This window comes from Schistosoma mansoni, chromosome W, assembly GCF_000237925.1.
Source record: "Schistosoma mansoni strain Puerto Rico chromosome W, complete genome".
NCBI classification, from domain to species: domain Eukaryota; kingdom Metazoa; phylum Platyhelminthes; class Trematoda; order Strigeidida; family Schistosomatidae; genus Schistosoma; species Schistosoma mansoni.
In genome coordinates, this window is record NC_031502.1 from 20096259 (window position 1) to 20120528 (window position 24270).

The 24270-nt window shown below is 39.4% G+C and overlaps 2 protein-coding genes across 2 annotated transcripts; both read right to left on the minus strand.

The window, feature by feature from the left end:
* Positions 1-9619: 9619 nt before the first annotated feature.
* Smp_112660 (hypothetical protein) lies at positions 9620-9956 on the minus strand. The gene has a single exon (XM_018788913.1). The coding sequence runs from the start codon at positions 9891-9893 to the stop codon at positions 9666-9668; it is 228 nt and encodes a 75-aa protein (XP_018654408.1). The 5' UTR covers positions 9894-9956; the 3' UTR covers positions 9620-9665.
* Positions 9957-10765: 809 nt separating this feature from the next.
* Positions 10766-19759, minus strand: Smp_148140 (hypothetical protein; the record flags this gene model as incomplete). Its single annotated transcript, XM_018788914.1, has 3 exons — positions 19743-19759; positions 18140-18375; positions 10766-10935 (listed from the first exon to the last, which is right to left on the minus strand). Coding segments are annotated over exons 1-3 (408 nt in total). The 5' UTR covers positions 19745-19759.
* Positions 19760-24270: the final 4511 nt, after the last annotated feature.

A 24270-nucleotide genomic window follows, 5' to 3' on the forward strand; every position in this document is an offset into this window, starting at 1 on the left:
ATGGTAACGATTGATTCATAATAAATCAATGAAAGTTGTAGATGTGAACTATTTAATGCTTACTCTGTAAACATACCTCCCCATCTTACTGTAAATACCCTGGATTCAACCTCTGACGAGATCGTGAATACCCAACCTTCAGATATGACATACTAGAATGAGATACATCCAGTGCTTAAACAGAAGATAAAGTACATGAATTATGAGGAGAAGCTTTACTCAAGAGATTAGTTTAGATGCAGAAAACAAGGTTATTTGTGGATTCATGTGTGACCTTGATATTTTTGAAGCTCCTAGAAATAAGCTTTTATTTAACACTGACTAAAGACTACTTAAAGGAGTTCTCGAGAATTCCTAACATAAACTACGTCATTTTATATAGTTGAGATCATGAGTCAATTGAAACTAGGCCACCATCGAAAACCTGAAAGCACTGGATGGCCGTTTCGTCGTATTGTGGGACTCCTTAACAGTGCGCATCCATCGGTTAAGTGCTCTGGCGCGAGGCTGGTAGGTGCTAGGTTCGAATCTCACGAGGTGGGATTGTGGATGTGCACTGCTGAGGAGTCCCACACTAGAATGAAACGGCCATTCATCAACAATCCTGTTTCACTGAACTCAAGATAAACTGCTCACTGTAAGATATGAAAGTCTTGAGTTAAACATGATTTACAGTAGTTTGTGCACATTACTAAGTAGTCTCAGTTTACAACTATGCAATTTTTCAATCCTGACTGACACTTTTTTTATCTTGATACTCTAACCATCCTCAGTCCATAACTTGAACTATTTTTAAATACAAATAATTTCCATAGTCTACTTAATCAATTAAATGCGACATAATATATACACTAAAGTACACAGAACTACAAATACCATAAACATGAGTACTAACCAAAGATGGATAGTAGCTAGCAGTGGAATCCAGGATGCGCGCTTCGTCTTATTTTGAACTCGTCAGCTGGTTTAACTGTAGTTGTCTCTGAAGTCAAACCACTATCTGATACTGTTGTTGACTGATTGCATGTCGCTTCAAACACCATCACGTTATCCACTTAGCTACTGAGTCCTGATAGCCACTAGATGCAGGTACATCAAGCTGACAAGTCCCAAGTAGGACGAAACCCGTTTCCCGGATTCCACTGCTAGCCACTATCCATCTTTCCTTAGAATGCTTGTGAATTAAGGTTATATCGAGGCAATACGCACAGTATGCACATATACCAGTAAGAGATTGATCAATCTCTGTCCTAAACATCAATGAGAAGAGATTCAACCAAACAATACCAAGTGAATATAAACATCATTAGTTTTACTTATAAACAATTTAATTTATCAATTATGAATGCTTAGTAACTACTCATATTACCATAGAAAACAGATAGTGCTACTTATGAAAATATATGTAATTAAAGTTTTGTTTTGAATAGAAATTCATTTTCCCATTTATTAGGTTGAAGGTAGATTACATTTGTTTATATTAGGTGCAACAAATGAATGATTAGTTTCTCCCTGTTTAATAAAAAATCATACATATGAACGCCCATTTTGAAATTGAAAATACAGTTTAAAGCTTCTTCCATTTTTCATCATCATCATATAAGAGTAATGCGAAATTTGCAGAATATCTTCTACTCTTCATGACCATGTTTCGTAGCTGTAAAGTAGAACAGAATGAACTGCTGCACAGTATACTCGTCCCTTAATTGATAGACGGATATCTTGTCTTCGCCATAGATGACGTAAGTTGGCAAAAGCCAAACGAGCTTTTTGAATTTGTGCCAAGATTTCATCAGACACTAACCCATTAGGGCTGATCAGACTTAAATAAAAAACGAGTCGATTTGTCGACATATTCGACTACTTCACTCCCTATCTTTAGTCCAAGTGTTGAAGCAGGCTAATTATGAAGCAACAAGTTGTATTTAGAAGGGGGAGGAACGTATTCCAAACATCCTAGCATTGTTGCTCAGTGCTAACAGAAGACTCTGCATTTTATCAGCGTATTTACTAAACAGGACTATGTCGTCTGCGTATTCTACGTCAATAAGTGGACCTCCAAGTAAGAAATCAATGCCCGAAAATTCAGTCGGCGATAGTGTTATTTCCAGCAGTAGGTCTATGATGAAGTTAAACAAAAATGGAAATAGTGGGCAATCTTGCCGGATATCACTTGAGGCTGTAAAATCAGATAACAGTTCGCCCTAAGCTCTGACTCGACTGGTAGTGTCTGTGTAAAGAGCCTTCACAAGGTTTATGTACTTCTCAGGTACACCATTCAATGACAGTCACTGCCACAGAACCTCTCAGTCTATAGAGTCAAATCATGCTTTTAAGTGAAGAAAAACTACCATTGTTGGACTCCGATAAACATGCCTGTGTTCTAAAACCTGACGAATAGTGAATATGTAGTCGAGGTTGCTACGACCAGGTCTGAAGTCAGACTGATTTCCTCGTATTTCCAGTACACGAGTCTTTGTTAGGTGTCCGATAATAGTTGAGGCTAGTATTTTAGATGCCATAATATTTAAACTAATCACTCTATGGTTATCATAGGATGATTTTGATCCTTTCTTATATATTAGGACGATTAGTGATTGCGATCAGTCAGATAGGATTACATTCAGTCCCTAGATTTTAGCTAGAATATTAGTTAACCTAGTCGCTAAAACTAGACCACCATCCTTTATGACCTCTGTAGTTAATCCATCTGGACTGACTACTCTTCGTCGTTTCAGATTAGCTAGCTATAGCTTTTTAAATTTCATTTAGATTCGGGAGGACTTATCTCAATGTTCAATTCAGGCTGTTTGGAAACAGCTTCGATAACACCTTTTCAGAATCTTTAAAAGTCTTTAAGACCATTTTTTCCCCAAAATAAATAAACCAATATAAATAGTATAAGGGTAAAAATCTAATATAATGATTCCTCTAGTTATTGAACTGACCAAGAATATCACAATTTCTGAGAATTATCCAATTTACGATCATCCGTTATATCCTGAAGAGAATTATGAATGGTAACTTAGAGAACTATTTTTGAACCAGTATGATATGTATATTTCCTATTGTATAATTGTTAAGTAACTAAACTTATAATATCCGTGTCCTTCTTATTATAAGCTCCATGGATCCAGGACTTTCAGTTTCATGAGCGAACACCTAACCTCTAAATCACTGAGCCAGCATCCAACAATATTAATATCCAACTTCAACCAATCCACGAAATTGCGCGATCATTTGCCATTGTACTATATTAGATACCTTATATCACTTATTACTAATACTTGTAAAAACGAGGAACCACCCATATTCCCATGACGCGAAAGTAAGAACATAAAGACTGATACAAATGAAGATTATTAACCTCAAAACACGGCGACAACTCTAATCGAAAACACACTTATTTATATATTGATTCGTTCATCCATTTCGATTAATAGTTAGGATGAAATCATATACATGAAAATACTTAAGGTTATAAAAAACACGCTACATGTCATGCTGAGCTTATTCCATGCCGATTTTTAATACAAGGTGGATAACGCGATGACCTTTGAAGCGAAAGGTACTGGGTTCGAGTCTCAGAATGGACATCAACTCTGAGATATAGGTACATCGAGCTGAAAAATCCCAAATAGGATGAAACACGCGTCCTCCTTTCCACTGTTAACCCCTATCCATCTTTGCTTATAATGCTTGTAAATTAAGGCTATATCGCAAGGCAATACGCACAGTATGCACATATGCCAAAAAGAGACTGATCAATGGCAGTCCTAAACATCAATCGGAAGATTCAAACAAACAATACTAAATGAATTCAAGAATATCGTATGTTATACAGAATAAAATGTCATATTTTGGCTTTTCATCCCGTCATATCAGCTCCCTTTTTTTTCTTTTGAAGACTCAAAGTTAAGATCCTGACTTTCAATTTTCTGACTTTATCCTTCCCCCCCCCCAAGAAATAATGTTTGATTCTCATATTCTCAAGTTACTAAAAGTGATTAGATGATGAGGATGAACGACATTTGATTTAAGGTCATCAGAGTTTGATTCTTCTGAAATATTTTCATCAAATTTATTGCAAATCTCATTAGTAGATAGTTGATCACTAAGAAAATCAGCATCGATCAGAATTGCATTAGATTTTTGATCATCATTTGATTCATCTGTCACATTTTTTGTAAGAGCTTCCATTAGAAGAACACGTATCTAGCAAAACGACTAAAGAATCACGATAAGTAGATTCATCAGAAACATTTGTCACAAAATAATGAATTCCATTTGGTGCAACTCTATTCATTATGCTGCTCGATTTATTTTGTTTCTTCGTACACGGGTACTGCAACAATTTCATGAGCATTTAATGAGATACTGTCCTTCTGTGAGTTGGATAAATCACTACTTGTACATTGTGTTTCAGGGATAATGGGATTTGAACCCAGTACATAGCATGTCTCTGAAATAGACATTACTGGACCACTGAAAGGATCATGTATGGCTGCTACTGTTTCGTTCAAATTATTGCTTATAAGTGTTATATCGGAAGCTATGTTTAACTGTAAGGGGGGCATCATACTCACTAATCTTGAGAGAAACATACTTTCTACAGTTATGGAGGCCGGTTCTGTTAAAAGCTACCGTTACTTTGGCTGTTCGCAGCTTAAATCTTTTAGAACACACTTTTTCTTGACAGCGTTTTCGGGTTTTGTAATGACTTTCTTTGTGCTCTTTTCTTGAACCTCTTACATTCTCGGTTCACAATTCCTGCATGTTTCGCTCAGTCATCTCCTGGTTATTTCGTTATCTTCAAGCACTGGTAAGGAATATTCAATAGATATGACTGTTCTGCAAACGTTTGATACAGGGTTTTAATTGTTTCATCAAAGCTAAAGGCCGGGGGCTCAAACTGAAGCAGATGGTTTTCTTAGGAGGCCACACCCGGAGCCTTTGACCTAAAGGTCCGATCCACAAGGCAGTGGAACATCGTAAGGAGATGCAGTCCCATGGTAGCCAGTGACCAACGATTGGTTCATACGACATTTGTTACCTCAGGATACTGGAGCCCATGTGCACCATTGGTTTGGAATCAGAGTTTTCCAACTCCCCTAGGTGGACTTTCCGTGTCCACCAACCCGGTTAAACCGTCAGACATTCGCTTTTCGTCCTCTCAATTTCGTAAACAACACCCCCGCCATGAGAAAGCAGTGAGTAGGACTTCTCTGGCATAGGCTATATACGCGTGACCATGTGAGAGCATTTGGAGAGGGAGAGCGGACTCTCTCCACTCTCGGCCGTACCAGGACATTTGGGAACGATCAGTGTTTGTGAATATAAATATGAATGTGATTGTACATGTACTTCATTAAACCTAAAAGAAAATATTGAAAAACTAGACACTTGATGACAAAAAAAAGACACAAAAGTGAAGAGAGAGTTTCTATATCCGTAACATAATCAAAACATTTCCATCGAGATATCAATACTGGTCAGATATATCTTATATCTATCTACAAACTAAGAATCTTCAAAGTTGAAAGAAAAGTGCAAAAGAAGTGATTTTTTTTTCTCATACATCAAATACTACTTTTTTTTAATTAGATAGTAGTTTTTCTTTACTGAACTGTCCTAATTTATGATCTCTTTTGTATAGATTGATACAAAAATATTTTTTTTAAATGTTTCTTCCCTTTAGTAAATGAAATAGATGTATAAAATATAGGTTACTGTATGTATTCAGATACTTCAGAAATATACACGATCAATGTTTTCTTGTAGGCAGTGTAAATGTACTTATCGGATGAGCATTGTAGTATATAATATATTTAGTCAAATCATTATCATTCATATTGTGTTGTCCAATGATTAGCCTAAACTGGGACTTGAAAAAGAAGTTGGATTAGTGTTGGTCTCAACGACCTGGTAGCGTGACCGCAGTGCCCAAGGGACAACTGATTGAGGTTGGTCACATACGACCTTTTTGTGGGTAGTTTTTGTGTTAGCTCTGTAGTTGTTGGGACCTTACCGCTGGAGATGGAAATCTGTGAGATAAGGAGAGGTGTGCATTTTTAGGGTCGACCTTTTCTAACCCCATCCCTCTTTATGGGAAGGCAGTATCGCTGTTATGCTAGTTGTCTGAAGGAAACACCTTACTGCTGTCACACCTCTGTACAGTCAGCAGTACGACTTCGCCTTCGGACCTTGGGTTTGCTGCTTTTAGTCTCACCGCTCTTCAACCGACCTGTCTGGCATGGTAGGACCTTGAGGAACGATTGTTCCAGCCAGTATAGCTCGATTGGTTTGTCACGATAGGCAAGCCCGACCACCACGTCAAGTTATCAGCAACGGTCACAATCGATCACAATGGCGTAGGTGTATATACTCTATGCCTTCTCTTAAACTGTTAGATTGCCTTAGACTTTTCTTTCTTCCTGTATTATATCCTTATGTACAATTTTCCTTTTATATATTACTACTATTGAAGTAACTACTTCTATGAATTTGATGTTCATCTTGCTGTGTTAATGAGGTATGGCAACTTGGACCAATGCATATATGTGCCTGGTCCTATGTTGTAACCGACTGACTGACAGTGTACATTCATTTGTTAATTATTGAAGCTTAGCTAAACTGGAAAAAGATATTTTCCACTGAAATTGGGACATCAGTTTGTGCTCCAACAAAACAAACGGTTTTTATATGAACAAGTATTTAGCTGAGCATAGAAATGTCTAGTTTTTATAATTTTGAATTATTAGAACTGGAAAATAATTTTACACTGCGAACTGATATCAGCTTGAAAACCATGAAGTGATTGGTAACTGATTCACTCATTTCTGTGTCTCTAATAGCGTACAACCACGACACCATATCTACTTGAAGCAAAGAGGTTTTAATTTCACAAACAGTACAATACCTCTAAACCCAATACACCACATTTATCTCAACTTCAATCAATGAAACTGTGCGATCCCTATGCTGAAATAATGCGAATCTCATCACAGACTAACTCCAGTTGAACAACTACTAAAAACCAGGAAGTAATCGACACCTATTTTAACCTAGTATATGGACTCGGAAGCGTGCTTCAATGACTTTACCTGGGACCAAACTCAGGACCTTTAGGTTTCACAAAGAACAGTCAACCTTCAACCCATTGAGTCGATATCCAATGGTTTACATCTTTAACTTCAACCCATTAGTGTGTAACTAACTTACTCGTGGAACGGTTCAACTTCCTTGGTTATGGCTTCTCACCCCAGGAATTACTTCTCAAATCAAATCATTCTTGAAATTGATAATTTTCCTCCAAATAGTGGAAATTACTTCTGAAATAATAATCTCATTACTATCAAACCCTTGATTTCTGTTTTTTAACTTATTCAAAAATGAAAACCCTTTATATATCTACAATTTAATCTTCGAACAGCAAAATTTGCTAAGATATTTCCTGAGAAGTCTTATTCCTACTTATAAGTAGTTCAAGTGAAGATTCGATAAAAACTTATTATGGTGATATACTGTTATTCATTTAAACACATAAATATTGGTACAAAGAGGCACCAAATATACATGCGCCGCCCAAATCTCATTTGATTTGTGTGAGAGCTGTGATACTGCCCAGGTGCCCAAACTGAAACAGGTGGTTTTCTTAGGGGGCCACACCCGGAGCCTTTGACCTAAAGGTTAAATCCACAAGGCAGTGGAGCAACGTAAGGAGATGCAATCTCATGGTAGCCAGTGACCGACCATAGGATATTGCAGCCCATGTTCACCATTGGTTTAGAATAAGGGTTTTCCAACTCCCCTAGGTGGACTTTCCGTGTCCACCAACCCAGTTAAAGCGCCGGACATTCGCTTTTCGTCCTCTCAATTTCGTTAAAAGTAAATCCACGAGAAGACAGTGAGTAGGACTTCCTTGGCAGAGGCTATATACGCGTGGCCATGTGAGAACATTTGGAGAGAGCGAACTCTCCCCACTCTCGGCCGAACCAGAGCATCTGAATAGAAGGAAACCAATGAATAAATACCCATCTGCTTTGAATTTTCTTCATTTCAAATAACTATATTAGAATATAATATTAAGTCCCATTCCCATAGATTTACTGTGAAGATTTCAGTGTCAAAACTATCATTCAATCCACACACAAAAAGAACAGAGATCCTTGTACGTTCAACTGTTATGGGAGGAAATTATAAACACATTACATTTCACTGAGTCACTGCTACTTTGGTTCTCTTCAAACAAGATCAATACAAAATAATACACTAATATGATGCGACAATGAAATCAGTTAGTTGCATTACAGAATATCTTGAACAACAATCTTAACACGAATGTAAATACAAAACCCATTAGCGTCATTTTAGTGAGGATATTCGTAGGCTACTAGTATTCGACCATAGGTGTCTTCGAAACATTGCTCGTATATCCTGAGACCACCAAGTAAGTAATGCAGTTGTTAGGAAACGGGTACTAGGTAAGGATGGCAAATCGATTGATGAAGAAGTGGAACTTCATCAGTTGAGATGGCTGAGACACGTGTTACGTATGCCCAACCACTGACTGCCCCGACGTGCAATGTTTTATGGTGTAGGAGTAGGTTGTAAGAGAGCTAGGGGCGGCCAGACCAAAACGTGGCACAAATCCATGAAGTCACTGACATGTGGACTAAGCTATGCTGGTAGGTATAGACTAATGGTTGGCATTCGCGAGATGATAGCAATCGATGGTTAGAGACCTTGAATGACATGGCTCACAATCATTTGCAATGGAGAAGGTGCATCCACTCCCTGTGTTCTGCCAAATTATAACCTACTGAACTCTTCATGTCTCTATCTATTTTCTCTTTCCAAATGTATTTCATTGGATTATATCCCTTGAATAACATCTTTTAACCCTAATCTTTCGGATTACTGCTTATACTCTTGCTACTTCTATCACTATGGGATTTGAATCAACAACTGCATCTCCGTGCTAATGTAATATGGCAACTCGAACTAATGTACGTACGTACGAAGTTCTACGTTGTGACTGAATGACTGACTGATTTTAGTGAGGTTATTTATTACAACTTTGACTTAACAGGTCTATGTCCAACTCTCCTCTCTCATCTGTTTTTAGGACTAACTATAACCCTAGAAACACTCCAAAAGAGAAGTCAAATACAACTTATAACTATAATCAACTGAAAATATATCTCAATACAATGAATTATGAACACATTTTCTCATAGATTAAGTAGTATACAGTTGAGATGATGGGGTTTTTTTTTAAATAGTTACATTGTAATTGTCATACAAAATTTCGTTTGGAAATCAAAATTGAATACTAAATATCAATCAAGTACCATATCAAATCATATCACTCATTGCCAATATTACAATCATAATACATAAATGTCATCAAATGAACTGTACAATTTCATATTAACTATTTATGAAAACCTACTTATACTACTGAAATGAGTTGATGAAAGTAATAGTAGAAGGTATATGAAGTTACAACACTATAGTAGGACAAGAAGAACAACAAAATAGTCAGTCAGTCACAACGTAGAACTTCGTACGTACGTACGTACGTACATCAGTTGGAGTTGTCATACCACAACAAAATATATTTTGACTAAATCTAATTATAAACAAGAAGAATAGAAATAGGTCTAAGAAAATAATAAACGTAAGAATTTTAGAACAAAATAACCACCAAATGTGATATAAAGTACTTTATCCATTAGCTGACGTCTAGTTAATTCAAGTTCTATTTCATTGATACGATTCTCTAATAATCTAATACGTCGTGTATCTACAACAATTGATTGGGCATTACTTGTTTGATTCGTTAATAGTGACGATGATGATGTTGATGTAGATGTAGATGAATGATTCATAACATTGGAGACATTCGATAAAGGAAGTGGAGAAGATTGTGGTTCTGTTGGGACATGATTCCTTTTTGTTTTGAAAATAAAATAAAATACAAATACTAATACAAGTAAATAGATCGAGTTAAAACGTTTGCAGAGTTGACATGAAAGAGCTGTCATTCTATATTACATATTATTCGTAAATTCACTTAGTATTGTTTTGTTTGAATCTTCCCATTGATGTTTAGGACTGCGACTGGCCAGTCTTTTATTGGCATATGTGCATACTGTGCGTATTGGCCTCGATATTGCCTTAATTAACAAGCATTCTAAGCAAAGATGGATAGTGGCTAGCAGTGGAATCCAGTTTGACGCACGTTTCGTCCTATTTGGAACTCGTCAGCTAGATGCACCTGCATCTCAGAGCTAATGTTCACTCTGGGACTCGAACCCACAGGCAAGTGGCCGAGTGGATAACGCGATGGCGTTTGAAGCGAAAGGTACTGGGTTCGAGTTCCTCCCAGAGTGAACATTAACTCTCAGATGCAGGTATATCCAGCTGACGAGTCCCAAATAGGATGAAACGCGCGTCAAACTGGATTCCACTGCTAGCCACTATCCATCTTTGCTTATAATATTCCTAAGTTGATGTAAATCATTTACAAATTACATGTTTGTTGTGTAGATGAATTTGAGTCCCAATTTCTCGTGTATGAAAAGACAATTCCACTACTGCAACACTGAATAAATATAAAGTGTAGTAGAGTTTAAATCTGTTACTGAAAAGTCGAATGTTTTAATCACTAAGTCATCACTTTAGATGTAAACTATGGGAAAAGGAAATTCTATTTCAAAAACTAACTTTCCAAAAAAAACACAAAAATAACCAATTATTCTTACTGAGATTCAATTGTTAATGGAGTTGAGATTGTTGTTTCTATTTCTCTTTTTTCAATAGTTAATCGTTCTAGATCTGGATAATGAACTTCATTTAATACTAAAGAAGTAGGTAATGGTTCTAAAGCATGTTGAAGTGGAACAGGATCTAAATTATCAATAAGATCGTCTGTATTAAAAACAAAAACAAAAAAAGTGAACAGAATAATAAGTCATATAGTTAAGTATATGGATTTGTTTGTATATTCTATAGATGGCGGTAATGTTGGTTATACCATTTCATCATTCATTTAAACACATAAATATTGGTACAAAGAGGGCACCAGATACGTATGCGCCACACAAATCAAATGAGATTTGTGTGAGGGCTATGATACTGATCGGGTGCCCAAACCTAAGGAGATGCAGTCCCATGGTAGCCGGTGACCAACAACTGATTCATACGCCATTTGTTCCTTCAGGATACTAGAATTCATTCACAACATTGGTTTGAAATCAGGGTTTTCCAACTCCCCTAGGAGAAATTTCCGTGTCCACCAACCCGGTTAAAGCGCCAGACATTCGCTTTCCGTCCTCTCAATTTCGTAAACAACACCCCCGCCATGAGAACGCAGTGAGTAGGACTTCCTTGGCAGAGGCTATATACGCGGGGCCATGTGAGAGCATTTGGAGAGGGAGAGCGGACTCTTCCCACTCTCGGTCGTACCAGGGCATTTGGGGGCTGGTTATACCAAAAAAATGAGTCATACAAGGTCCCATAGAGTAGATATTGCTATAGATCCAGATTATTATTTAAATAAACATAAATTGTAAGTTTAACCACAGAGTATCAGACTCAGTCAGTCAGTCAGTTAAAGACGACGTAAAACCTAGTACAAATATCTATTGGTCCAAGTTACCACATATCACATCAGCTAAGTAAAAGGAGAAATTAACAATATGAGAAGTAGCAGAAGAGAAATAATCATAACAGTCAATGTAGTAGAAAGTTAAGTATGAGTATTCTTCTACAGGAAGAACACATGAGATAGAAGAAAAGAAAAACAGAAATAGTAAATCTCAAAACTCAAAAGAACACACAAGCAATGGATACAAATTTGCCACAGCGACAGATATCGGACGATATCCCACAATCACAGAAAATGACTACTGCATGTGTTTCAGTTACAAAACCTACGACTCCTCAGTAGTCAGTAACTTCACGTATGGATGCCGTGTCTTGATCCGGCTCCTTAAAGTCTTATTCCAAGGTGCTTCGAAGCTAGGTAGTATCACAAACCAAGGTAAGTAACTTCTGGGTTGTCATAACACACATCCAAACCATCTTAGTCAATCGACGACTATGGCCTAGTTAGTCTACTCACCGTTTCTACTAAAAACCTTTAGCGTGACCCCCACCTCCTACATTGTCTATGGTATCATCTATTATCAAATATTTATAACCAATACACTTTATAGTTTTATATGCTGTTTAATAGATGTACAGCAATATGGAGAGGATTGATATGTAGTATTTTCATCCCCTGATTCGCAAGTGTACATTTTACTTACACCACGCAATGTAGAAAAACCAAACGCTCGTTTGGTATTTATGTCAGCTGTTAACACCCCAAGAATTATGTGATTTTCAAAATTGGTAAAGTGGTTTACACTTTCGATTAATTCATTTTCCATAGTGAAACTAGAAATCAACTTAAGAAAATTTTAAAACACAATATAGAGTGTTATAAACTTCTTTTATTACGACCCAGTTATTCCTTTTGCTTAGTATTCTTAGACATCAATACACTCGACAAGTCCCCAAATCAGAACACGGTTGAACAGGAAAGAAATAATATTCCAAATAACAAGGATAGATGGAAGTAAGAAGCACAATAAGAGATACGTTAGTATATTTATAGTTTTTACATGAGAAGATTCAAGAGTCTTCTCCAAGTATCAACTAACGCTGACTAAATAAGAAATAGCCAATCAGCGTGCACCAACGCAATCGTGCATGGAACGTGCTTTGATCCAATCTATGTCCTGATAACACCTCCCATTTGAGCAGATTCGTAGGATCGGGTGCTAGGGTCCAACTGCAGCCGAGTGACTGGCCTGTGCTTTTGACTTGTCCATCTTCTAGGCAATAATGAAGCTGTATCACTCTTTGCTTGCATAGAAGCTGACCTGTCTGTTCCAGGCGTTTTGATTTCAAAAGTGTTTAGCAGAACGTCATAAGGTATTCTGTATCGAGTGTCGTTGCTCGCTATCGAAGTTGCTTTCAATCGGTCAGCATGACGTACACAAACTTCTGAGCCAACTGACACCTCATAAGCCACATTCCCTTTCTTTTGCACGATCCGACCAGCTAATACTGATATCAATGTCAGTCAGTCAGTCAGCTACAACGTAGGACCAGACACATATATGCATCGGTCCAAGTTGCCATACCTCGTTAGCACAACAAGATCAACACCGGATTAATAGTAGTTAATTTAGTGTTGGTAGTAGTATATAAATTATAGGTTGTATATAAGGATATAGTATAGGAAGGGAGATATGAAGCAATTTTAGTCTCAAGGTTTAAGGGAAGATAAAGAGTGTATACACCTACGCCATTGTGATCGATTCTCAGCCATGTCACCCAGAGTCTCCAACCATTGGTTACGATAGTCACGCGGACCCCAACCAGGTAGTCTGCATCTGCCAACATGGCTCAGACTAGAAGTTAGTGACTTCAAGCACTGATGCCATGTTTTGGTTTGGCCGCCCCTAACTCTCTTCCAACCGTCCCCAATACTAGTCATCATAGCGCGTCGTGGTAATCGATGTTCAGGCATACGTAACACATGGCCCAACCATCTCAGTCGATGAAGATTCATCACCTCATCAACTGATTTACCATCGTTCCCTAATACCCTGCGTCTAACCTCACTATTACTTACCCGGTGATCCCAGCAGATGCGAGCAATATTTCTAAGGCATCTGTGGTCAAATACTAGTAACCTACGAGTATCTTCTACTCTTAATGGCCATGTTTCGCAGCCGTAAAGTAGAACAGAACGAACTGCTGCGCAGTATACTCGTCCCTTAATTGATAGACGGATATCTCGTCTTCGCCATAGGTGACGTAAGTTGGCAAAAGCCAAATGAGCTTTTTGAATCCGTGCTGAGATTTCGTCAGACACCAACCCATTAGGGCTGATCAGACTTCCAAGATAAGTGAAGTTGTCGACGCGTTCGACTACTTCACTCCCTATCCTTAGTTCAGGTGTTGACGCAGGCCAGTCCTGGAGTAACAATTTACATTTAGATGGGGAGAAACGCATCCCAAACATCCTGGCATTATTACTGAGTTCCAACAGAAGACTCTGCATTTTGCCAGCGTCTTCACCAAACAGGACTATGTCATCTGCGTATTCTAAGTCGCTTAGTGGTCCCCCTGGTAGGAGATCAATTCCTGTAGATTCAGTCGAAGAGAGTGTTATTTCCAGCAACAGGTCTATAATGAAGTTAAACAAAAACGGGGATAGTGGACAGCCTTGACGGACACCACTTGAGGTTGTAAAATCATATGACAGTTCGCCATAAGCTCTTACTCGACTAATAGTGTTCGAGTAAAGAGCCTTCACAAGGTTTATGTACTTCTCAGATACACCTTTCAATGACAGACACTGCCACAGAACCTCTCGGTCTACAGAGTCAAATGCTGCTTTCAAGTCAAGAAAAACTATCATTGTCGGACGCCGATAAGCGTGTCTGTGCTCTAAAACTTGACGAATGGTGAATATGTGGTCGATACAGCCACGACCAGGTCTGAAGTCAGCCTGATTTTCTCGTGTTTGCAGTTCACGAGTCTTAGTTAGGCGCCCGATAATTATTGAGGCTAGTATTTTAGATGCTATGTTAGTCAGACTAATCCCTCTATGGTTATCGCAGGATGATTTGGACCCCTTTTTATATATTGGGACAATCAGTGATTGTGACCAGTCGGATGGGATTACATCCGTCTCCCAGATTTTAGCCAGAATATTAGTCAACCTAATCGCTAAAATTGGACCACCATATTTAAAGACCTCTGGAGCCAATCCATCAGGACCAGCTGCTTTTCCTCGTTTCAGATTACTTATAGCCTTTTGAACTTCAAGTAGGGTCGGGGGGCCTACCTCAATGTTCCATTCAGGTTTTCTGGGAATAGTGGGTAGTTGTGCAGTAGCTGAAGGCCAGCTAAACTGCTCCTTAAAGTGTTCCGTCCATCGTTCTAAACGTTTAGGTTGAGAGCAGATAAGGGTTCCGTCTTTTTCGGAGATTGTCTCACTTACACTTGACTTCTTAATTCCGGTTTCTTTTATTAGTCTGAATAGTTGGCTGGTGTTGTCTACAGCCACTGCCTTTTCCATCTCTTTTGCTTTCGTTGCCCACCACTGCTCACGATCGTTCCTTAGACTTTTAGTTAACCTAGATCTAATTTCTTTACGCTCTTCGTCGTGTTCAGAGCCTGATGGGATGAGTTTACGCGAATCCATCAGTGAAATAGACTTAGAGGAAATCCACTGGTTTTTTGGAGCCCTATGGTTTAAATGACTAATAGATGTGACTGCTGTTTCCACAGCTGTTCGTATGTCTTTCCAAGCAGCATCTCGGTCAGTCTCGTTTACAGAACTGCCTAGATGTGAACTCAGTTGTTTCTGGAATTCGCATTTGGCTTTCTCGTCCTCCAGCTCAATCCTAATGGGTCTTCTTAGTGTAATTTTCCTGCGTCCATTGAGGCGCAGACAAATGCGCGCTCGTATTAAAGCGTGATCAGAGTCTAAACAAGTATTCCAATACGAGCGACAATCTTCTATTGAGCCTCTCCAACGATGACTGATGACAATATGGTCTATTTGAGTCCATCGTTGGTTTGGTGAAGGTGGTCGCCATGTTAGACGATGTCTCTCCTTATGTTTAAAATTAGTGCTTGCTAAAAATAAACGATTGTCTGAGCATAGTTGCAACAGACGATCACCATTATCGGTTCGTTGAGCCGGAATACTAAAACACCCACCTAAATGTCTTTCTGTTTGATTTAAGCTGCCTACCTGGGCATTAAAGTCACCCGCTACGACTACTATGTCTGAGCGCTTAGCTTTCTGAAGAAGCTCAGAGAGTTTTCTGTAAAAGTCATCTTTTACTTCATCATGGCTGCAGTCAGTGGGAGCGTAGGCAGAAACGACGAAAAGGCAACGACGTGTGTCCCTATCCTTCCGAGTTCTTACGGAGCCATTTAGCCGGACAGCACACAGGCGACTGTTAACGGGGATCCATTCTAGTAGTGCCTGTTCTGCCCTTGTACTTAGTGTTATGCCTACACCTGCAAGTCCGCGAGAACTAGCCAACGGGTCGCCAGATACACGGAGGGTGTATTTCGTCGGCTGTCCATTTTGGCGAGGTGAGGTCAAGTGAATGACCACACTGGGATCCTGTATGCGTGTTTCGGAGACACAGCATACATCAATGGTACGAGATTCTAGAGTTTTAGCTAAGGAGGCCTGTTGACCGATTTGGCATAGGGTACGTACGTTGAAGGCTCCAATGTGTAGTTTGGAGCGAGGTTTTAGTAGACCTGGGACAGCGTTTCGCGCACTAGAATCGTTGGCCATGGTGACACTTGAGGAGGAAACCGGAACAGGAAGTTTAGTGTTGAAAGTCAAGGTAGAAGGAATAGTAGGAAGTGAAGAAGGAGATTGATTATGAATACAGTGGTCTTGAGTGTTGTTAGAGGTATGAGGGCAGTTATCACTTCCCGGTTGCCCACACCGTGGAAGGGTTCTTCTAGAGGTACCTGAAAAGGAAATTGGGTTAGAAGTGGTCTTAATGACCTGAGAGCGTGACCGCAGTGCCCAAGGGACAACTGCTTGAGGTCGGTCACACACGACCTTTTTGTGGGTAGTTTTTGTGTTAGCTCCGTTCTTCAAAAAAACCTTACCGCCGGAGACGGATATCCGTGGGATAAGGCGAGGTGTGCATTTTTAGGGTCGACCTTTTCTAACCCCACCCCTCCTTGTGGGAAGGCAGCATCGCTGTCATGCTGGTTGTCTGAAGGAAACACCTTACTGCTGTCACACCTCTGTACAGTCAGCAGTACGACTTCGCCTTCGGACCTTGGGTTTGCTGCTTTTAGTCTCACCGCTCTTCAACCGACCTGTCTGGCATGGTAGGACCTCGAGGAACGATTGTTCCAGCCAGCATAGCTCGATTGCTTCATCACGATAGGCAAGCCCGACCACCACGTCAAGGTAGCAGCAACGATCGGGGATATCAATGTCCTGACTATGACATTCTTTCTTTAGATACCAGGGTGACATGAGTATAAGCGGCTACAAAACGTCAGACACGACAATGAGTTAATTGAAAAGGTAAATCGTAATTTAACCTGGAGTAGTGTCAACGCTATACTAAGTTAAAAGTTCAGAACAACTTGTAACAAGCCAATGACTGCATGTTGGTTATGTGGTGATTGGCATTATGTACTATTCTCTCCTTTGAAGAAGCATAAATGTCAGTATACTGCGCAGCAGTTCGTTCTGTTCTACTTTACGGCTGCGAAACATGGCCATTAAGAGTAGAAGATACTCGTAGGTTACTAGTATTTGACCACAGATGCCTTAGAAATATTGCTCGCATCTGCTGGGATCACCGGGTAAGTAATAGTGAGGTTAGACGCAGGGTATTAGGGAACGATGGTAAATCAGTTGATGAGGTGATGAATCTTCATCGACTGAGATGGTTGGGCCACGTGTTACGTATGCCTGAACATCGATTACCACGACGCGCAATGTTGACTAGTGTAGGGGATGGTTGGAAGAGAGTTAGGGGCGGCTAAACCAAAACGTGGCATCAGTGCTTGAAGTCACTAACTTCTAGTCTGAGCCATGTTGGTAGATGCAGACTACCTGGTTGGGGTCCGCGTGACTATCGTAACCAATGGTTGGAGACTCTGGGTGACATGGCTCAGAATCGATCACAATGGCGTAGGTGTATACACTCCTTATCTTCCCTTAAACCTTGAGATTAAAATTGCTTCATAACTTTTTTCCTTCCTATACTATATCCTTATATACAACCTTTCTTTATATACTACCACCACTAAATTAATTACTTCTATGAATCCGGTGTTCATCTTGTTGTGCTAACGAGGTATGGCAACTTGGACCGATGCATATATGTGCCTAGTCCTACGTTGTCGCTGACTGACTGACTGATAAATGTCAGGTGTTCAACAGACGTGGACAGAAGGTATATATATATATATATATATATATATATATATATATATATATATATATATATATATATATATATATGTTTCATGTCGCAAAGAAAATGTTACAAGCATATTTGATACCTACCTCCACGTCGGTTGAATGCCATAAGTGGAGATGACTGATTCTGTGCACCAGACATGACTATTCTCTCTGGCACTTTCATATTGTCATTCTCAGAAGAATTGAGTGATAAATTCATCTGCGATAAACTACTTGGATCCAATGATATTCTATCAGGAACTCTCATCTTTGAGTTGATGTCTTTGATAAAACTAGGATCACAGCTACCTTGTGTGTAAAAATCATCTAGGATGACGGACCTATGAACAAAAAAGTTAGAGTATATCTCCATAAAATTTAAGTAGCCAAAAATGTTAAGGACGATTTCCATCAAAAAAAGCATTTAGTAGAATATCATAGAAAATTAGGTCATTTTTTGTTTCAAAGCATGATTTCCTTAAACAGGTTGCATTTTATAACTTTAAACGGGAATCAAGTACAAAACAATTAAGTCTCAGTGAAGGGTGGGAAGTAAAATCTTTAAGTTTTCTAACTTAAATGCCTTGGTACGGCCAAGAGTGGGGAGAGTCCGCTCTCCCTCTCCAAATGCTCTCACATGGTCACGCGTATATAGCCTCTGCCACACAAGTCCTACTCACTGCCTTCTCGTGGCGGGGATGTTTTTTTACGAAATTGAGAGGACGAAAAGCGAATGTCTGGCGCTTTAACCGGGTTAGTGGACACGGTGAGTCCACCTAGGGGAGTTGGAAAACTCTGATTCCAAACCAATGGTGCACATGGGCTCCAGTATCCTGAGGTAACAAATGTCGTATGAACCAATTGTTGGTCACCGGCTACCATGGGACTGCATCTCCTTACGATGTTCCACTGCATTGTGGATCAGATCTTTTGGTCGAAAGCTCGGAGCGTGGCCCCCTAATAAAACCATAAGTTGTGCGTCAATGAATAATAACGGTTCTAAATAAATAAACTGAACACAATAATAAAAACTGCAAGTCATTATAATCTGCAGACTTGTAAGAATAAAGAGAACATTAGACAATATGGGAAATGTCAGGCGATGAGAAGTTGGGTTCGAGGAAGGTAGGCAAAAGCATTTGGACGAGAATGTTATGTGCTCTATCTGGTATCACTTGTAAAAGTAAAAACATACTTAATTCGGAATGAGCACATGATGACCAACTGAACTTGGGTTTGTGTTAGATAGGAGTGAACTATGCACCTATGGTGATACTTCGTCACATAATTATATACAAACTCACTTGGAAATTTACTCAGAAAGTATTAAGTAACGATGACGAAATTCTTTCAATACCCTATCGCTCTATTTTGGGGTCCTCGTCAAAGTCGTAGGGAATTTGTTAGTCTCCCTCAACGTTTGTGGAAAAACCCTAAAGTGTTATAGAACTCTGGGGAAAACCCGAAACTTCCCCAAACATTTTGACGATTTTGTGCAATTTATCTAGATTCTTCTCTTGCGGCCTCTTTACAATGTACCCAAAACAGGCGAAATCGTCAACAAAATGTGGAGGTTGTGTATTCCATCACTTTACATAAAAGATAGAATTTTCCTAGCAAATCGATATCAATTTCGCACCGACACTTTATATAATACGTTTTAAATACACCCCTTATTTTTTAAAACTTAGGGAAGAAATGGTCTCACATGTGATAGGTCGGCCGTTTTTCTCACCGCTTGATCGCTAGCATGTGGCGCACACAAACAACTCAGCCGCGCAAGACTTTTCCAATGCTCAATAACTTGGGGTGTATTTGACAAGACAAAAAAAACCGGAAGGTGTGACAAAAAAACGTAGTTATTGATTAATTCTTATGAAATTCGAGGGGATTAACCGTTACTTAAAGGTGTAAGAATTGATCGTGGAAGAATGTTTAAGATAATTTAGTGCAGTACCACTGGAACTAGAAAACCGTTAATCCTTTCAAAAAATAAAAGAGCTCAGTTCGAAGAATTAACTTCACAGCATGAAGAACTGCTGTAGAGACCCTTTAGGATGAGTTTTCGGCATGTATCTAAAACAGTTTTGAATAGATCAGGGACCAAGCTATCTGGAATTATAGACAGAAATTGATGCTGTTTAGTACAGACATATCGAATTCAAGCACCTGAACAACCGTCCTGAAATACGGTATCTAGAAGAACACGTGGCTCACATATATATCAGTTCAATTCTGTTGGGTTCACCTAAGACTTGGTCTGGTGATTGTATTTCGGAGAGTTTCAATCGTACTTATGCGTTAACAATCATATATTATCATACCTTGTCATTTCAGCCAAATTTATTTCAATAAAAAAGGAAGTTCTGTGGTCATTAAAGTTAGGCTGAACAGTAACAAAATCACTATGTCGTACTTAACACATTATTGAGTAGGAAGACTGATCACTAGACAATTAACTGCTAACTATTACTGTCGACTATAAGCCCGACATAGCGTACCCTCCGCACGCGAAAGTTACAATTTTCTGACAGGCTGCGAATGGAAAACTGATCACTACATACGGTAAGAGATACGCATAACTTAACGTACGTTTACGCACACACATTCACTGGATTTTAGTTGTTGAGGATGTGAGAATGCCAACCAATCGTATAGACCTGCTACAACACAACAATCTTCTCACCGTCCCAAGCAAACGGAAGTTAGTAGATATAAAAATTAATTGACTGTTCTTGGAACCTCATTTTCTGGTTGTAGATTATGTCTGGTCACAGTTAAAGATACAATCGATCCATACAGCTAAGGGGTACTCGATAAATATCCCAAACCTTACAAAACACGACGTAAGCTGCCGTGTGCAGCCAGAAATTTTACACATTAGGTCGCAGCTACAGGACCACCTGTATATTCGAAAGTGGACTGAACAGCCTACGGAAAGCCAAAATAGGCCAAAAACGAAATCGAGAACTATCATGGACCCAATACGAAAATCATCGTTAGCTTTTCGTGTCGTTAGTTGCGCGTCGTTTTATCTATAAAAAAAGCCGGGGTAACGGTTGAATAGATCTTTGTTTAGGTCGTGGATCAGGATAGTGAAAATATGATGCCTACACAAAATAATGAAGTAAATGAATATTTGAGCCATAATGTTTTGATATTACTGATATGTTGCCCACCAACTCTTAACCAATCAACCTAAGCTGTTGCAACCTCTTGTCACACATTTAAGACCTGACAGATACCACAAAAAGCGAAACGGTTTCTCGAAAGCCTGTGTGATTGGAGAGCGTGATAAAATTATCACAGCTGCAGAAGATATTCCGCTCACTTCAGACGTTACGAATTTTTGCACATCCTTTTCAGTTTAAAAAAATTGTACACAAAATTTTCAGATATTTGTTGATGACGTATCCGTGGGTCTCAGCTTCGTGTGCGCGTATGTTGATGACTGCTTGATCCCAAGCCTGGATAGAGAAACGTAGTAGTGATGTAAACCTACAAAAAATTAAGATTGGAACCTACTTCTTGGACTTTCTCGGACACACCATTGATGCCCAAAGTTTTCGCCCTCTGAGAAGCAATGTGGGAGCCATCCTGGCCCACCTAGAACTAACAACAGCCAAGTAATTGTATACCTTCAACGACGTGGAAAGACATTAGAGACGATTAGTATCGAATTGTGCATCTCTCACGATACCCTTAGCAGACCGGCTTCCTGAAAATGAGAAAATTATCAACTTTCACAACTCGAAAATTAGCATTCCACAAAGTTAAGGAACATTATCGCCAAAGCAACTATACTCGAACACCAGCACATCAAAGCATCCTCCACTACCACCCTAGGCGCGTCGGAATTATCAATAGGAGTAGTCTTACAACTATCACCTGACAATTTCTGGTATCCTTCTTGAGACGGTTGCAATACAATGAATCGGGATTTATGACCTTAGACAAATAAATCCTGTCATTGTATTGTGCCGTATTTAACTACCAGCGCCCTGTTGAATGCCTAAAATTCACTATTTCCACCGGTCACAAACCTCTCACCTTATCGTTAGGCTCATCTTCAGATAATTACTCCTCTCGAGAGTCTCGACGACTGGACTACATTTCGCAGTTTACTTTAGATAAACAACACATTTCTGGTGCAGAAAATATAGTGGCACACGCCTTATCTCGTATAACTTCCTCGAACAGCTTCCAAGGTATCTGCTTTCTTGAACCCACCCGGCTTCAAAAATTGGCCACTGAACTTCAGCACGCATTAGCTTTCACAACTCTGCAACTGTACTAAACAGATGGGAACAAGTAAGGAAACTTTGATATGTGACACATCCGCATGTTGGGATAGTCCAATCGCACCGAAACATTATCAACGTAACGTCATCAATACTCTGAAAAAACTTTCTCATTTAGGTGTTCGTTCAGCCGGCAAGCCCATAGAAAAACGATTTTGCTGGCCTGTAACGAATAAAGGTTTGAGAGATTGGATATGCTCTTGAGTAAGCTGACAGAAATCTAAGGTGATCAGACACCTAGGCTGTGTCCCGTAGGCTTTATAGCAACTCCAGACTCTTAGTTCTACCATGTTCATCCTGACTCGTCAGGACCCTTACCAACTTCGAATAGATACTGTCGCTTTTTAACGTGTGTAAACCGTTTCACATGATGACCGGAAGCAGTGCCTATCATGCACATTATGCTGTAATAGTGGCCCGCGCCTCCGTGTAACGATGAGCAGCAAGGTTCGGCAAACCTTCAAATATCACTGTAGACCGTGAAGGACATTTCGAATCTAAGCTTTGACGATGTCTTACCACACTTCTAGGGAGCACTCGATTTCGAACAACCACCAATCATCAACAGGCTAACTGTTTAGCAGATTGATTTCACCGACAGTTGAAGGCTTCACTTTCAGCGTAAAATATATCGAATTAGATTGACTCTCTTCCACTCGTGTTACTTTGTATTCACAAAGCAGATAAAGCCGACGTCGAATACACTGTAGCAAAATTCGTTTATGGAATGACACTTCGACTTCAAGGTGAACTCGTGGGTTCTTTATCTCATTCACTGGATATGGATCTAAACTCCTACATGAAGGAGCTTACAAACTCCATGAGTTCAGTAAAACCTGTTTCCACTCGACTGCAGCTAGCTGATACTTTCGTCCGACCCGCCTTACAACTTGACACACATCTTTGTACGCCGCGATTCACTACTTTCGCCCGGCTAAACTGTATACGAAGGACCCTTCGAATCACACATCGAAAAGGTAAGTACTATACCACCGATAAGAACGGAACTAACGTTGATATCAACAATGGCAGTCCTAATGACACTAACTTGGAAGAAAATCCTTGTAGGTCACCAACATTTGTTACTTGCGTTGATGATTTGGGGCTTACTGGTGCTGGAAGAAAATAACGTGACTACCCAGTCTAAGTCGATGTCACACCCCACAGTTAATAATTAACACAGGTTACCCTTCCGTCGTTTCCAGGTACCATAATTACTTTGATGACTGTAACTAAAAATTAACGTTGTGACAGCAGTGTATTGGTAAAAATAGTAACAAAAGGAGAATGAAACCGCTTGATCGTGGACCAGTTCATGGTGTGCAATCAGTTGACGCAAGCCGGTTGTCCATGACCTTATCGAGATTTGTAAACTGTTCGATACTCAGTGACCTAACAGCTGCGTGATTTGGCTGGGGACACTCCACTGGCCTTACAATACCCTCATCAAGGCGCCCGAAGGCCTTTCAACGTAACTAAAAAACTTTGTACTACGTAACAGATGACAAGTTATGGTTTTTATTCCAGTTGTTTGTCTAAAAGTCTCATCAATAGCTCTTACTAAGTTGATAAGCCTACACTGTTGCCCCAGTTAAATGAATAACATCAGTCGATAGTAAGGAATTCTGCAACTTCTTCTAACACTCCACCTTGTGAGGAATCGTATAGCATTTTATAGCTGTGTTTGATGGGGAGTGTGCTTATTTGGGATGGCTACTTTGTCAATCTTCTTGACAGTATGTTACTGAAATTTGGACGCTTCGTGACTACAAGTGAATTAAGATTTCCTAAAACGTAGAAAACTGTTTGCACATTAGCATGTAAGGAGTTCTAAAAGTTTCCGATTTCTTGAGTACAATGAACAAGTCTTAAATTTGTTATATCCTAGAAAATTTCATAAAATACTCAAGGCTGGTGCTTTTTTAAAGGCGCACA

What these genes read in the sequence shown, in the direction of transcription:
- Smp_112660 (XM_018788913.1), bottom strand. Translation starts at nt 9,893, where the DNA reads ATGAATCATTCATCTACATCTACATCAACATCATCATCGTCACTATTA.